At 45.7% G+C, this 12,196-nt stretch overlaps 1 protein-coding gene across 2 annotated transcripts; it reads right to left on the bottom strand.

The window, feature by feature from the left end:
- Positions 1 to 335: 335 nt before the first annotated feature.
- Positions 336 to 11,790, bottom strand: cracdla (cracd like a). Of its 2 annotated transcripts, XM_055871626.1 has the most exons (12): positions 10,789 to 11,790; positions 7,788 to 8,065; positions 6,204 to 6,274; positions 5,749 to 5,875; positions 5,475 to 5,607; positions 5,123 to 5,287; positions 4,838 to 4,906; positions 4,499 to 4,735; positions 3,029 to 4,310; positions 1,606 to 2,711; positions 1,398 to 1,518; positions 336 to 1,245 (listed from the first exon to the last, which is right to left on the bottom strand). In XM_055871626.1, exons 3-12 carry the CDS (start codon positions 6,253 to 6,255, stop codon positions 1,040 to 1,042), a joined length of 3,498 nt encoding a protein of 1,165 aa, XP_055727601.1. In that variant the 5' UTR covers positions 6,256 to 6,274; positions 7,788 to 8,065; positions 10,789 to 11,790; the 3' UTR covers positions 336 to 1,039. The 2 variants fall into 2 exon arrangements, with proteins under 2 accessions (XP_055727601.1, XP_055727602.1); XM_055871627.1 differs by lacking the exons at positions 5,749 to 5,875; positions 6,204 to 6,274; positions 7,788 to 8,065; positions 10,789 to 11,790 and having other exon boundaries at positions 5,123 to 5,354; positions 5,475 to 5,559.
- Positions 11,791 to 12,196: the final 406 nt, after the last annotated feature.

Genomic DNA, 12,196 nt, shown 5'->3' with positions numbered 1-12,196 from the left:
TACACAATTGGTAGACGAGAATTGCCACAGCGCCACCCTCTGGTACGCCAAGGAATAATAGGGTGAACGTTTCCCTCCTTTCTATATTGAGAAATTCTCTCAGGCCAGAACTATTACCATCCTACTCCCCCTCTATGGTATTTTGCAACAGACATTGAACAAGAGTCATACATGCTGCTTTAAATTTGGTTTGGCAAACTTCATATTTCTGTGCATTAATATTTCAGTGGTGCTTTCTAAAGATGTACATTTGCTTTGAACATACCCAAAATAGTTTTGAAATTAAATACTTTAACTGCTCTGTTTGTGTGGTCAGCAAAAATGAAATGACAGAAAACATTTGTAATTTTATTATTCATCATAAATAATTAAAGATAAATAGTTAGAACAACACTGGGGCATTTAGTCACATACATAAGCATTTATTGATTTCATAAATATCTTATACATTATTTATTTCTGAGATATAATTAAAATATTATTCAAACAATATATCAATAATATTTTTCCCATCTCTAACATAAGCCCAGAGTTAGGGACAAAAATATGTTTGGATCAAAACCAAGAGAGACAGAAAACGTAAGAATTCAGAGATGGTGAACCATTCTACATCATGGTCATCCCATACGCAAACATACAATACAAAAAATATGTCACAAACAAAGCAAGCCTGTACATTCAAGGGAAGCAGATTTTACAGCTTACCTATAGCTTTTGCTTCCAAGGCCAATTCAATTCCACTTCAATGAACTCAACATCTCACTTTGTCCTTCACTCGCTCTACATTCCCATCACTACTGTTGTTGCTGTTTCTCTCCCTCTGTCTTGCTCCGTCTCTACCACTCTCACAACTTGCAATTGAGACATTTTAGCAGACACTCTTGTCTATAGCAACTAACAATAAGTGCATTAAAATAAGGAACTCCCCCTCTCTCTCTCTGTATCTCTCCCTATCTCTATATATCCACCACCTGACGCTCCCCTCTCTCTCCTTATCCCTCTCCCCTTCTCTTTTTCTGTTTCTTTCGTTCTCATTCTATCAGTCCATGGTCTTGTCATTCCAGGCCATTGACTTCCTCTTGGCCAGTTCCATCCAAGATGGCTGCCCCCCGCTGTCAGAGATGGTGTGCAGGGGGGATGATGACGAAGGTAATGATGAAGGAGATGACGACGTTGCCATGTTCTTTTTCAGCCATTTGTGCTCTCTGTCTGCAAGCCTGCCTGCCACTTTGGTTGGGCTTGATTCTGAGAGAGGAAGACAGAGAGACGGTAATGACCATAGAAATTAATAAGATCTTAACTATGCACAACCGTAGCAACATTTATAAAATGTTATAACTATAACATATAATTCAGTAGTTTTTTCAACCTATCCAATTTAATTAACATCTCTGTACCTGGCCTCCCATCAAGTTTAGCAACTTTAGTGTTTCTGTGAGTGGGTGGCGTTTTGGAAGGAGCAGCAGATTCAGCTGTGGGCTGAGACTCAGGTGGGGTCCTTTTTCTCCTGAGCTCCTCCTGCATGGGGGAGGAGAGTGAGAGTGAAATTAAACTCTGGTTTATTGACACCTTTGTTCTCAGATGATGTGTGAGAGAAGTGGTTACCTTGCTCCAAGCAAGAGGGGTCCACTCCGCCCGTTTCTCCAGAAAGGCTGTCCTCCCTCCCACAGTCCCTGGCCTGTCCACCCACTTCTCTGTGGGCATAGCCGTCTCCTCACTCTTCCCCTGGAGAACAGGGGTCCTCTCACCTCTCCCTAGTGCTGGGACTGTGGCTTGGACTGGGGCTGGGGTTGTTGTTGGGGCTAAGGCTGGTTTGGGCTGAGGGGTCGGGTTGTGACCTCGTGTGCTCCATGGGGGCTGGCTGGGTGTGGAGCTTGGGCTTGAAGAGAGGAAAGACGAGGCCAGGGGCTGAGTGGAAGTGGCACACATTGGGGCAGATCGTAGTGTGCCTTGGGCTTGGGTCTGTGGAGTGGAGCGCAGGGTGTGCTGGGTTGCTCGTAGGTTGGACGGTGAGGTCACCTGAGACACAGAACTTAGGGTAGATTGCGCTAGCGGTTGAGGGGCGGTGGATGGTTGTGCTGCCCGAGTGTTGGTTTGGTTTGACACATGTGTTGATGGTTTTGTGTTCGGTGTTGATGGTTGGGTCACTGTCTGTGGTTGTGTTGTGTTGTGTGTCTGTGGTGTTTTGTCAGTCTGCGGTTGTTTTGTGGTCTGTGTGGGTGTTTGTGCTGCTGTCTGTGGTGGTTGTGATGAATTCTGTGACTGCAGTAGTTTAGCAGTCAGGGGTTGCATTGGGGTCTGTGATTGTGGTTGTGCTGTGGTCTGAGCCTGTGGTGTCATTGTCGTCTGTGTCTGTGGTTGTGTTGCATTCTGTCTCTGAGTTTGTGTCATGATCTGAGCCAGTGACGACGTCTGTGGTTGTGTTGTGGTCTGACATTGCGGTTGAGTTGGGGACTGCATGCCGGTGAGGTCTCTGGGTAGACTGCTGGTGAAGAGCTGCTGGAGGCCCCTGGTCTTCCCCCATGCCATGCTAATCCAGGATACGGTAGCCTTGGGGGGCGCCTGGGGGCCAGTCGTGGGGTCCTGAGTGGCTGAGGAGGTAGTGTGGGCTTCCATGGCTGGGACAGGGGTGGTTTGGACCACCTTAGGGATAGCTGTGGTGGTTTGGGCCTCTTTAGTGAGAGATGAGGGGGCAGGCTGGGCTGAGGTTACTGTAGACATGAGATTAGACACATTCACATGATGACACATAGTACTGTCATGGTGTTACAACAAGCACAACGTTCCCTCAGAGGAATAAGTCTTTATCATTCTGGTGTAACCTGTCATTTTTATTCTAGTGTAGCATATCTCCTTCATTGGTTAACGCCCTTGATAACATAGAGATGATATATTCTGTATAAGTGTAGCTTGGGGACAAAGTCCAGCACTGACATCCCTATCCAGTAAATGCATGACATACTGTATATTATGTTCATTATTTACCCACATGGCTGAATATTCCGCCTTTTCAGAGAGGGAGTCTCACCTGCTTCTCTGAGGGAGCCAGCTCTCCCCCTGGGTGAAGACAGTGTTGTTGGGGCATCCCAGGTGTTTGTATGGAGCTTTTGGGGCATTGAGTTGGCTGGCGGGGTGTCCTGTAGCCCCTCAAGCCCGGTGGGTTTTGAGGAAAGGGTGTAAGGGGTAAGAGGGAGAGCACACACCTCCTGACTTTGATGGTCCGTCTTGAGATCTGATTGGCTGGTGGCTGACTCCGCCCGGACCCTCAGAGAGAGATAGGTGGAGCGAAGCTTCACGCCAAATGCTGATTTCCCCTCTTCCTCCTCTTCCTGTGCCTCCTCCTTTGCTTCCACTGCCTCCTCCACTCCCTCCCTGCTCTCCTCCTCCACCTCCTCCCTATCCGACACTTTCTCCCCGATATCGCTGGCAGTCAACTCCTCTTCTTTGGGCTTGGCTCCCTCTTGCCTGCCCCCATGCTGCTCCTGCCCTCTCTGGCTGGCGTTTGAGGAGATCAACTTCACCTCTGTCCCCTTCTCCCTCCCCTCCCTCTTCGCCCCAGCCCCAGCCTGCTCCACCACTCCCAAGAAACCACCACTTCCCATCTTGTGTCTCTCCCGCTCCCTGGCAGAGTTGATGGAGAAGCGGAAGGATCCAGAGACTGGCCTTGGCTCTGCCTGAACTGCGTCCTCCTGCCCAGCAGGTGGCTCTGTGGTACTCTGACCAGCAGCCACAGCCTCTGGCTTCCACCTCAGAGAGGATGTTCTGAGATCCACCACTGAGGCCAGGCTAGCTGCGGGCTGGGCGGCCGGGACTGGGTTTTCTTTGGGGCCATCCTCGGTGCTGGGGGTTGAATCTTTCACACCACTCTTGCTCAGGACGTCCCTCTTGGTTTGGGACGGGGCTGAGGGCTTGGGGTCTCCCAGGGACAGTTTCAGGGTCTGCTGTTGTGGAGTGTATCTCAGGTCCCGTACTGTGGTCACAGAGGAGGACTGTGGATGTTTGCCTGCCACAATTTCCACTGGTCTCAGAGCAACCCCAGGATGGGGCTGCTCCTGTGGAGAGGGCTTGCAGGTGAGGGTTGGGGTGGAGGTTTTTGGGCACCTCTCAGCCTCTGTGGGACCAGACTTAAGGGGTTTCAGCTCTGGGGGTGCAGTGGGGGTGGTCAACCCCCCTTGCTCCAACTTTTGGATCTGGGTAGAGCGAGAACGTAAACGTGTTTTACCCCCGGTAATAGCAGGCCCGTCCTCTTCCTCCTCTGTCAAGGGCCGGTCAAAGTTGTTAAGACTCTCTGAGCGTGGTCTCGATTCAGTCTGAAGAGAGCGAAAGAGAGAGAGAGAGAGAAAGAAAGACAGAGCAAGACAGAGAGACAGACAGACAAACAGACAGATCATCGAGCAATAGTGTATCCAGTATTTTGATCTTTCCTGAGCCTTCCTCTATGTGTGAGTTCCAGAGGCAAGGGCCCCATGTGTAGTTGGTATGCCCAGGCAGGACTCACCATGGTCAGCCTTTTGTTCTTGGCACTGGCCCTCTGGTTCCTGGGCTTGATAGACATACGGTGGCGGGCGGCAGAGTTATCCAGGGAGGGGATGAACTGGGCTGGGGTGCTGAAATCCAAGGCAGGAGAGGCAAGGGAGAAGGCAAAGAGGGGGGCAGATGGGGTGGGGTGCACGAAGCTGGTAAGAGAAGTTTTGAGCATGGGAGAGAGGGGATGGGACAAGGGTTGGGAGGTGGCCTATGAACAAAGAAAACACAGAATAAAGATTTGGATCTATAACAACTCATAGTTGATATCAAGTGATATAGTGACTGACCCGCAAACAGGAATTGGTATTACCTGCTCTTCCTCCTCACTTCCTGTTCCTGCTAAACTCAGAGAGCTATGGTGCCTGGGCGGGGCAGGGAACTGTGGAGGAATGGGGAAGGGTTTGGTTGACACACAATGGCTGAGGAGGAATGCAAAGTTCAACTATTGGCACTGCTGGAATGCAAACATACAGTTGCATACTGACTCATTGAGAGAAAATGGAGGTATGGAGGGTTTTATGGAGGAGTTTGTTGAAGGTGGAGGTTGGAGAGAGTATGGAGACAGTACCTGAGGATGCGGTGCATGAAGTCTCACCTTGTAAGATGCCCCCCGGGGGTGTCTGTTGTCGCCCATGGAGATTTCGGGAGGGCTGTGGGGCAGACCATCGTCCTCTGAGCTGCCCCCCAGGTCCTCTGGACTTTTGATTGGCAGGACCAATGGAGACGGGCCTAGACGCATGTTCTGCTGCTGGAGCTTCATCTGGCCAATCAGAAATAATATAGAAACCTACCTTGAGATCTGCTTGGTAACCCATTGTCGTCAATTCCTGATTTACACAGAAAGACGAGGGTTCATGAGGTGTGGGATTCCTTTTGAATGGGGGTTGGGCCTTTAAATGCACATGCATGTTTCTAGATCCAGGGTACACCACGGAATGAAGACTCACCTGGAGTTCTTTGATCCCGCCTTGGACGTTCTCCTGGGATAGAACCCTGGGCTGCTCCGGACTAGACAGATCCTGGTCGGCCAAGAAGATACTGTCATGTGACAACGCCCGTGATCCCAACATGCCTGAACACCTGGTAGAGGACAGAGGGAGGAGGGAATATGAATGTCATGGAATCAATCGTACATTTGTAAATATACACACACGCGCACGCACGCACGCACACACACACACACACACACACACACAAACACACACACATGCGCACACTTACAGATGCTCAGCTGAGCCCAGCCCCTCCGCCTCAGTGACATCACCAGTAGACTGGCTGAGTTTGGTCTCTCTCTTGGATCTCCCAAACAGACGTGTCTTCAGAGTCTTCAGCTTGGACTTCCTCTTTCCTGGAGGATACAGGCCGTGGTCATGACGCACGCGTACAGATGCATTCTTGTTGATACTCATCCATGCTTTTACCGCTACAGATACAGACACATTGTCTACACTCATGCAGACACACACTCTGACTCGACCACTCCAATACAGATAACGTAACAGATACAGACACACTCTCACACACACTAACATGTGCCTAGTTAGATACACTCTACTCACACTCCTACACACATACTCAGTCTAACCTAACCCACTCGAATTTATGTTTATAACAGAGTACACTAACTGAGCTTTTACATGCTTTCTGAACATTATCCAAGTTTTCCAGTGCCTCACCTCCTGTAAGGTTACCAGCGCTGCCCTCCGCATCTCCTGCAAAAGACTCCATCGCTCTTTCCTTTCAACAACTGCAGGAGGAATATAGAGAGAGAGAAAGGCAGGGATCAATAGAGAAAACAAGGAAACAGAGAGACAGACAGACCAACAAATGGAAGCAGAGATAGCCAGAGAAGCCAGCAGTCAGAGAAGAAAGAGCGACGCAGAGATGTTGTAACATACAGAATGTCCTTTCTACCATGGAGTGAATGCTCAGACTCGGTACTCTCTGGCCATGCTTTAGTCTCGGTGAACACGCTTCTATGCTGCACATGTATGAGTCTGATAAAACACACCCAAACAGGACACTATCTCTCACTCCACCTGAGCGCAAAGGTTTATTGGCACTTAGACTTTACCTTCACCTAGTCAGGAAGGTGGGGTGAGAACACATTCTACTTCTCCATACCTGGATGAATCACTGTTTATAACGTATAGCAGATGGACAATTGGTTAATGGAACTCTAATAGATAGGGATGGAAAATCTATTAAGTTAACACACACAGGTGCACACACACACACACACAACTCACCACACGTACAAATGCAAACATACACACACAGGCACACAGACAGACACACATGTGTCAGTGCAGTACACTCTGTGATGACCCAGGTAACACACCCTCTCTGTTGGTATTAGAGGCCTATAACCTGGCTCTCTAGTGAAGTATTGAAGTCTACACAGTGTGAGCTGCTGGCCGATGGTCAGAGGCTGATAAGACAGACAGCATGAAGCTATGGAGCAACATGCAAAGTTCAAACTGCTCCTGAGTCCCCATTGAGACTCAGGGAGTCTTCATGAGCTCAGTCGATCTATGGGTCGAGTTGAAAAACACTACTGTTGCATAGTCAAAGGAGAGGCTATAGGGGAGGTTATGTCCCAAATATAACACTTAATATGCTTTAGAGAATAGGTTGATATTCAATATTTTCACAGATCGCCAATGTAACAGCTGCTGCCTGCATACACTGTGTAAAATGGAGTCTGATTCAAAAGTGGAACAACTCGCTATACCACAAGGCCCTGAGAAATATGGTCAAAAGAAACCATACAGATCCTCAGAGAGCCGTCTAATGAGCCCAAGGAAAGCAGCACCAGAAAATCAAGATAATCTGCAGGATTATTGACATTGCATAGAGATCCCTACGATTACACAGCCCCACAATTCCACAACAGTAGATGAATCACCAACTTTAAACGTCCCAGACCCAGCGACACAAAACTTAGCTGAGATGCATTGATCATACAAGCACACAGACACAGACTCACGCACAGTCGTGCACACACCCACACAAAGAATATAGGCTAGTATTTGAACACATGATGTACATAATGTACTACATACTGTACACTGTACACATGCTGTACCTTAGCAATTAGACATTGTAAGCCAAAGTCAATTTGCTGGGGCAACGTAAGCCCATTCTCAAATATAAGTGCATTTAATAATGCATCTCTATCTAAAAGTACTTATCATTGAAAGAATGCTACATTGTTAAACCAAATCTCCCCAGGGACTAACATTCCTGTGTTTACTTACCCAGTTCTACCAGACTCCCTTACTGTACTGTAGCTATCCCTCCCTCTCTCCTGCTCTTCCTTCTCTCCTCTACTCTCTCCCACGGCGTTGTGTTCTCACTCTCAGCAGAGGCGTTGTCCTTCTTTAAAGCCTCAGGCTGCGCTCCTCCACACCTGCAGATAGAGGGAGGGAGAGACTGAGAATAAGGATGGAGTGAAAGGAGAGAGTGAGTAAAAGAGAGAGAGAGACAGAGAGAGAATAAGGACAGAGAGAAAGAGGCAGGGACAGAGAAGGTCAAGCTATGCCGGGGGCAGCATATGCAGAAAGGGAGACAAGAGGGCAGAGCGGGGAAAGAGAATGAGATAGAGAGAGAGAGAGAGAGAGAGAGAGAGAGAGAGAGAGAGAGAGAGAGAGAGAAGCCAGAGACTATTACATTAGTAGCACACTGTGGCCCACTGCGCTAAGCTCCTTATGAAACACTAACCTGATTTTAGGCCCAGAAATTAGGAGAGCGAAAAAAAAATAAAGCTGCAGTTGGAAATAGTACATTTACATATTACCACCACAAGACCACAATGCACTGGGGTGGGCTGGGCCAACCATAGACAGACACAGGGGTGTGATTTGAAGAAAAATAGAGTGTGTGTGTGTGTGTGTGTGTGTGTGTGTGTGTGTGTGTGTGTGTGTGTGTGTGTGTGTGTGTGTGTGTGTGTGTGTGTGGAAGGCTTCAGGTGAAGCTCTGCGCTGTTAACAGTTAACAATGAGAAGCTTTCAGCTGAGTTTGAAGTTGCCTCCTTGGGCTAGCGTCATCAACACCTGGGGCCCGTACTTTTCCACTTCATTTGCCAAGGGCTATTGACTTAACTTCTACAGGTGCGTCAATTTAAAATGAACTCCAATTGAGCCTGTAGGAGATTTAACCTACTGGAACTGTTGTCATAGCTAGGACAATAAATAGAGGCGCTTTGCATGTCCACGCGTCAATCGCTCAGAGCTTTTGCAAGCATGATCTTTCAGACGTGATGAAACAGTTTAGTTATTTACAGTAAGCACAGTCCATATCAGTGTTGTGGCCAAGCCACTGTGTTGGGAGGAGAGAAGAGGGGCTCAGCCCTATGTTCCCCCAACCTATGTTCCCCCAACCTATGTTCCCTCAGCCCTATGTTCCCTCAGCCCTATGGTCCCTCAGCCCTATGGTCCCTCAGCCCTACGTTTTTCTAATTTGGCACACAGAAACTTGAGGCCATGAGTAAAAAACATAGTAAAAAATAATGGCACCAATTGGCCTATAGGTGGCACTGTTATAAGGTGTCTCACTTAAACCCTCATATCCACCACACTGTTTGACCTAGAGACTTGAAACGTTGTATGTACAGTTGAAGTCGGAAGTTTACATACACCTTAGCCAAATACATTTAAACTCAGTTTTTCACAATTCCTGACATTTAATCCTAGTAAAAATTCCATGTCTTAGGTCAGTCAGGATCACCACTTTATTTTAAGAATGTGAAACGTCAGAATAATAATAGAGAGAATGATTTATTTCAGCTTTTATTTATTTAATCACATTCCCAGTTGGTCAGAAGTTTACATACGCTTCCGACTTCAACTGTAGGTGTCTTTCCTCATGCTGAACAAATTTGCCCCAAGGACCCCTAAGGTACGTGAGGATAGATTTCCCTCCATCTTTTGGAAAACTTCTCAGGAACCATAAGTACAAATAACACAAAATTCAGTATGTACAGTAGACCCATGGTACATCTCTTTACTTAGTTTAATTTACGTGTACAATGTAAATCCTCTCCACAATGGCCTATCAACTTGAAACATTTTAGGGTCATCAACGCCATTACCATGATGAACCATGTTACGTTTGGCATTGATACCTTAAAAAATAAGGAAACTATTAAGCATTCACTATTTTGACTATGTAAAGCTAACGCTTAAAATAATCATAACAAACTTCTTCTCATGGACTAAAAGTCAGATTCACTCCAAGTTTGGACTCATCACAATAGTCTCTAAAGAGTTTGAGAAAATAACAGTGATGTATTCAAAGCTAAAAATATGCAAAAAATACTTTAAAAATCTTCTTTACATGAACCATAGGACCAAATGACACCAAATTTGGAATGTAGTCACATGATACATGTCTTAACTTAGTTTAAGAATATATAAGGGATTGGTCAGATGGCTGAGTTATTGACAAATCAAAAATCTGATTTTACATGTCTATGTATACCACTGTAAATCCACTCTACAGTGGCCTATCAACTTGGCACTTGTCATCACTATCATGGATGTCCATAAGATTAACCACACTGAATTTGGTATTGATATCTCAAAAAACAAGCTATTAGCAACTCATTCTTTGCATATGTAATGCTAATCAATCAAGTTTATTTTATATAGCCCTTCGTACATCAGCTAATATCTCGAAGTGCTGTACAGAAACCCAGCCTAAAACCCCAAACAGCAAGCAATGCAGGTGTAGAAGCACTGAGCAATGCTCATAATCATCTGCAATCATCTTCTCCTCATGAACCATACGTCAGAATCACTACAGATTTTGTATTTAGACTCATTTCAGCATTCTTTAATGGTTTTGAGAAGAAATAGTTGCTGCATTCAAATATGTCCGCACTGTACCTATAGATGCACGTTAGCACATATGCTAACGATAAAAATACTTAAAAATCTTCTCCTCATGAACCATTAACCAGACTGACTCCAGATTTGGTATTTAGAATCTAAAAATTATTCTCTAATGAATTTGAGAATGATTCAAAGTCGCAACACCACTAGATAGCACCATATCACACCAGGGCTATAAAAACTGAACTGACGGACATGACAATGATTACTTACTGCATTCAAAGATAACAAACCTACAGCACTAGACTAATCTTCACTTGCGTCATCCTTCTGGTATTGCGAGATTAACATGTTAATGCATTCACCTGATTGCACATCAATCAAATCAAAATCAAATCCCCCAAAATATTAGCATAAACATATTTACCAGATGTTATTGCAAGTGTAGCGAAAATGTTTGTGTTCCTAGCTCCAACAGTGCTGTAATACAGTTGAAGTCGGAAGTTTACATACACCTTAGCCAAATACTTTTATACTCAGTTTTTCACAATTCCTGACATTTAATCATAGTAAACATTCCCTGTCTTAGGTCAGTTAGGATCACCACTTTATTTTAAGAATGTGAAATGTCAGAATAAAAGTAGAGAGAATTATTTATTTCAGATTTAATTTCTTTCATCACATTCCCTGTGGGACAGAAGTTTACATACACCCAATTAGTATTCGGTAGCATTGCCTTTAAATTGTTTAACTTGGGTCAAACGTTTCGGGTAGCCTTCCACAAGCTTCCCACAATAAGTTGGGTGAATTTTGGCCCATTCCTCCTGACAGAGCTGGTGTAACTGAGTCAGGATTGTAGGCCTCCTTGCTCGCACACGCTTTTTCAGTTCTGCCCACAAATTTTCTAGGATTGAGGTCAGGGCTTTGTGATGGCCACTCCAATACCTTGACTTTGTTGTCCTTAAGCCACTTTGTGTCACGTTCCTGACCTGTTTTCTGTTATTTTTGTATGTGTTTAGTTGGTCAGGACGTGAGTTGGGGTGGGCATTCTATGTTTTGTGTTTCTATGTTTAGGTCGTTTGTAATTAGCCTTATATGGTTCTCAATCAGGGACAGGTGTTTGACGTTTTCCTCTGATTGAGAACCATATAAAGGTAGGCTGTTCACACTGTTTGTTTATGGGTGGTTGTCTTCCGTGTCTGTGCACCACACGGGACTGTTTCGTTTTGTCGTTCGTGTATGTAGTCTGTTCCTCTTCGTGAGTTCTTCGCGTATTTATGTAAGTTCCATGTTCAGGTCTGTCTACGTCGTTTTTACTATTTTGTAATTTCTCAACTGTGTTTAGTTTTCGTCTTGTTTAATAAATATCATGTCGTATCACAATGCTGCGCTTTGGTCCAATCCCTACTCCTCCTCTTCGGATGAAGAGGAGGACAACCGTTACACTTTGCCACAACTTTGGAAGTATGCTTGGAGTCATTGTCCATTTGGAAGACGTGCACCAGTCCCTCCTGCAGGAAAGCACCTCCACAACATGACGCTGCCACCCCCGTGCTTCACTGTTGGGATGGTGTTCTTCGGCTTGCAAGCCTTCCCCTTTTTTCTCCAAACGTAACGATGGTCAATATGGCCAAACAGTTCAATTTTTGTTTCATCAGACCAGAGGACATTTCTCCAAAAAGTATGATCTTTGTCCCCATGTGCAGTTTCAAACCATAGTCTGGCTTTTTTATGGTGGTTTTTCTTCCTTGCTGAGTGGCCTTTCAGGTTATGTCAATATAGGACTCGTTTTACTGTGAATATAGATATGTTTGTACCTGTTTCCTCCAGCATCT

Source organism: Salvelinus fontinalis, chromosome 19 (assembly GCF_029448725.1).
Source record: "Salvelinus fontinalis isolate EN_2023a chromosome 19, ASM2944872v1, whole genome shotgun sequence".
In the NCBI taxonomy this organism is placed as follows: domain Eukaryota; kingdom Metazoa; phylum Chordata; class Actinopteri; order Salmoniformes; family Salmonidae; genus Salvelinus; species Salvelinus fontinalis.
This window is presented reverse-complemented; position numbering and strand designations above follow the sequence as displayed.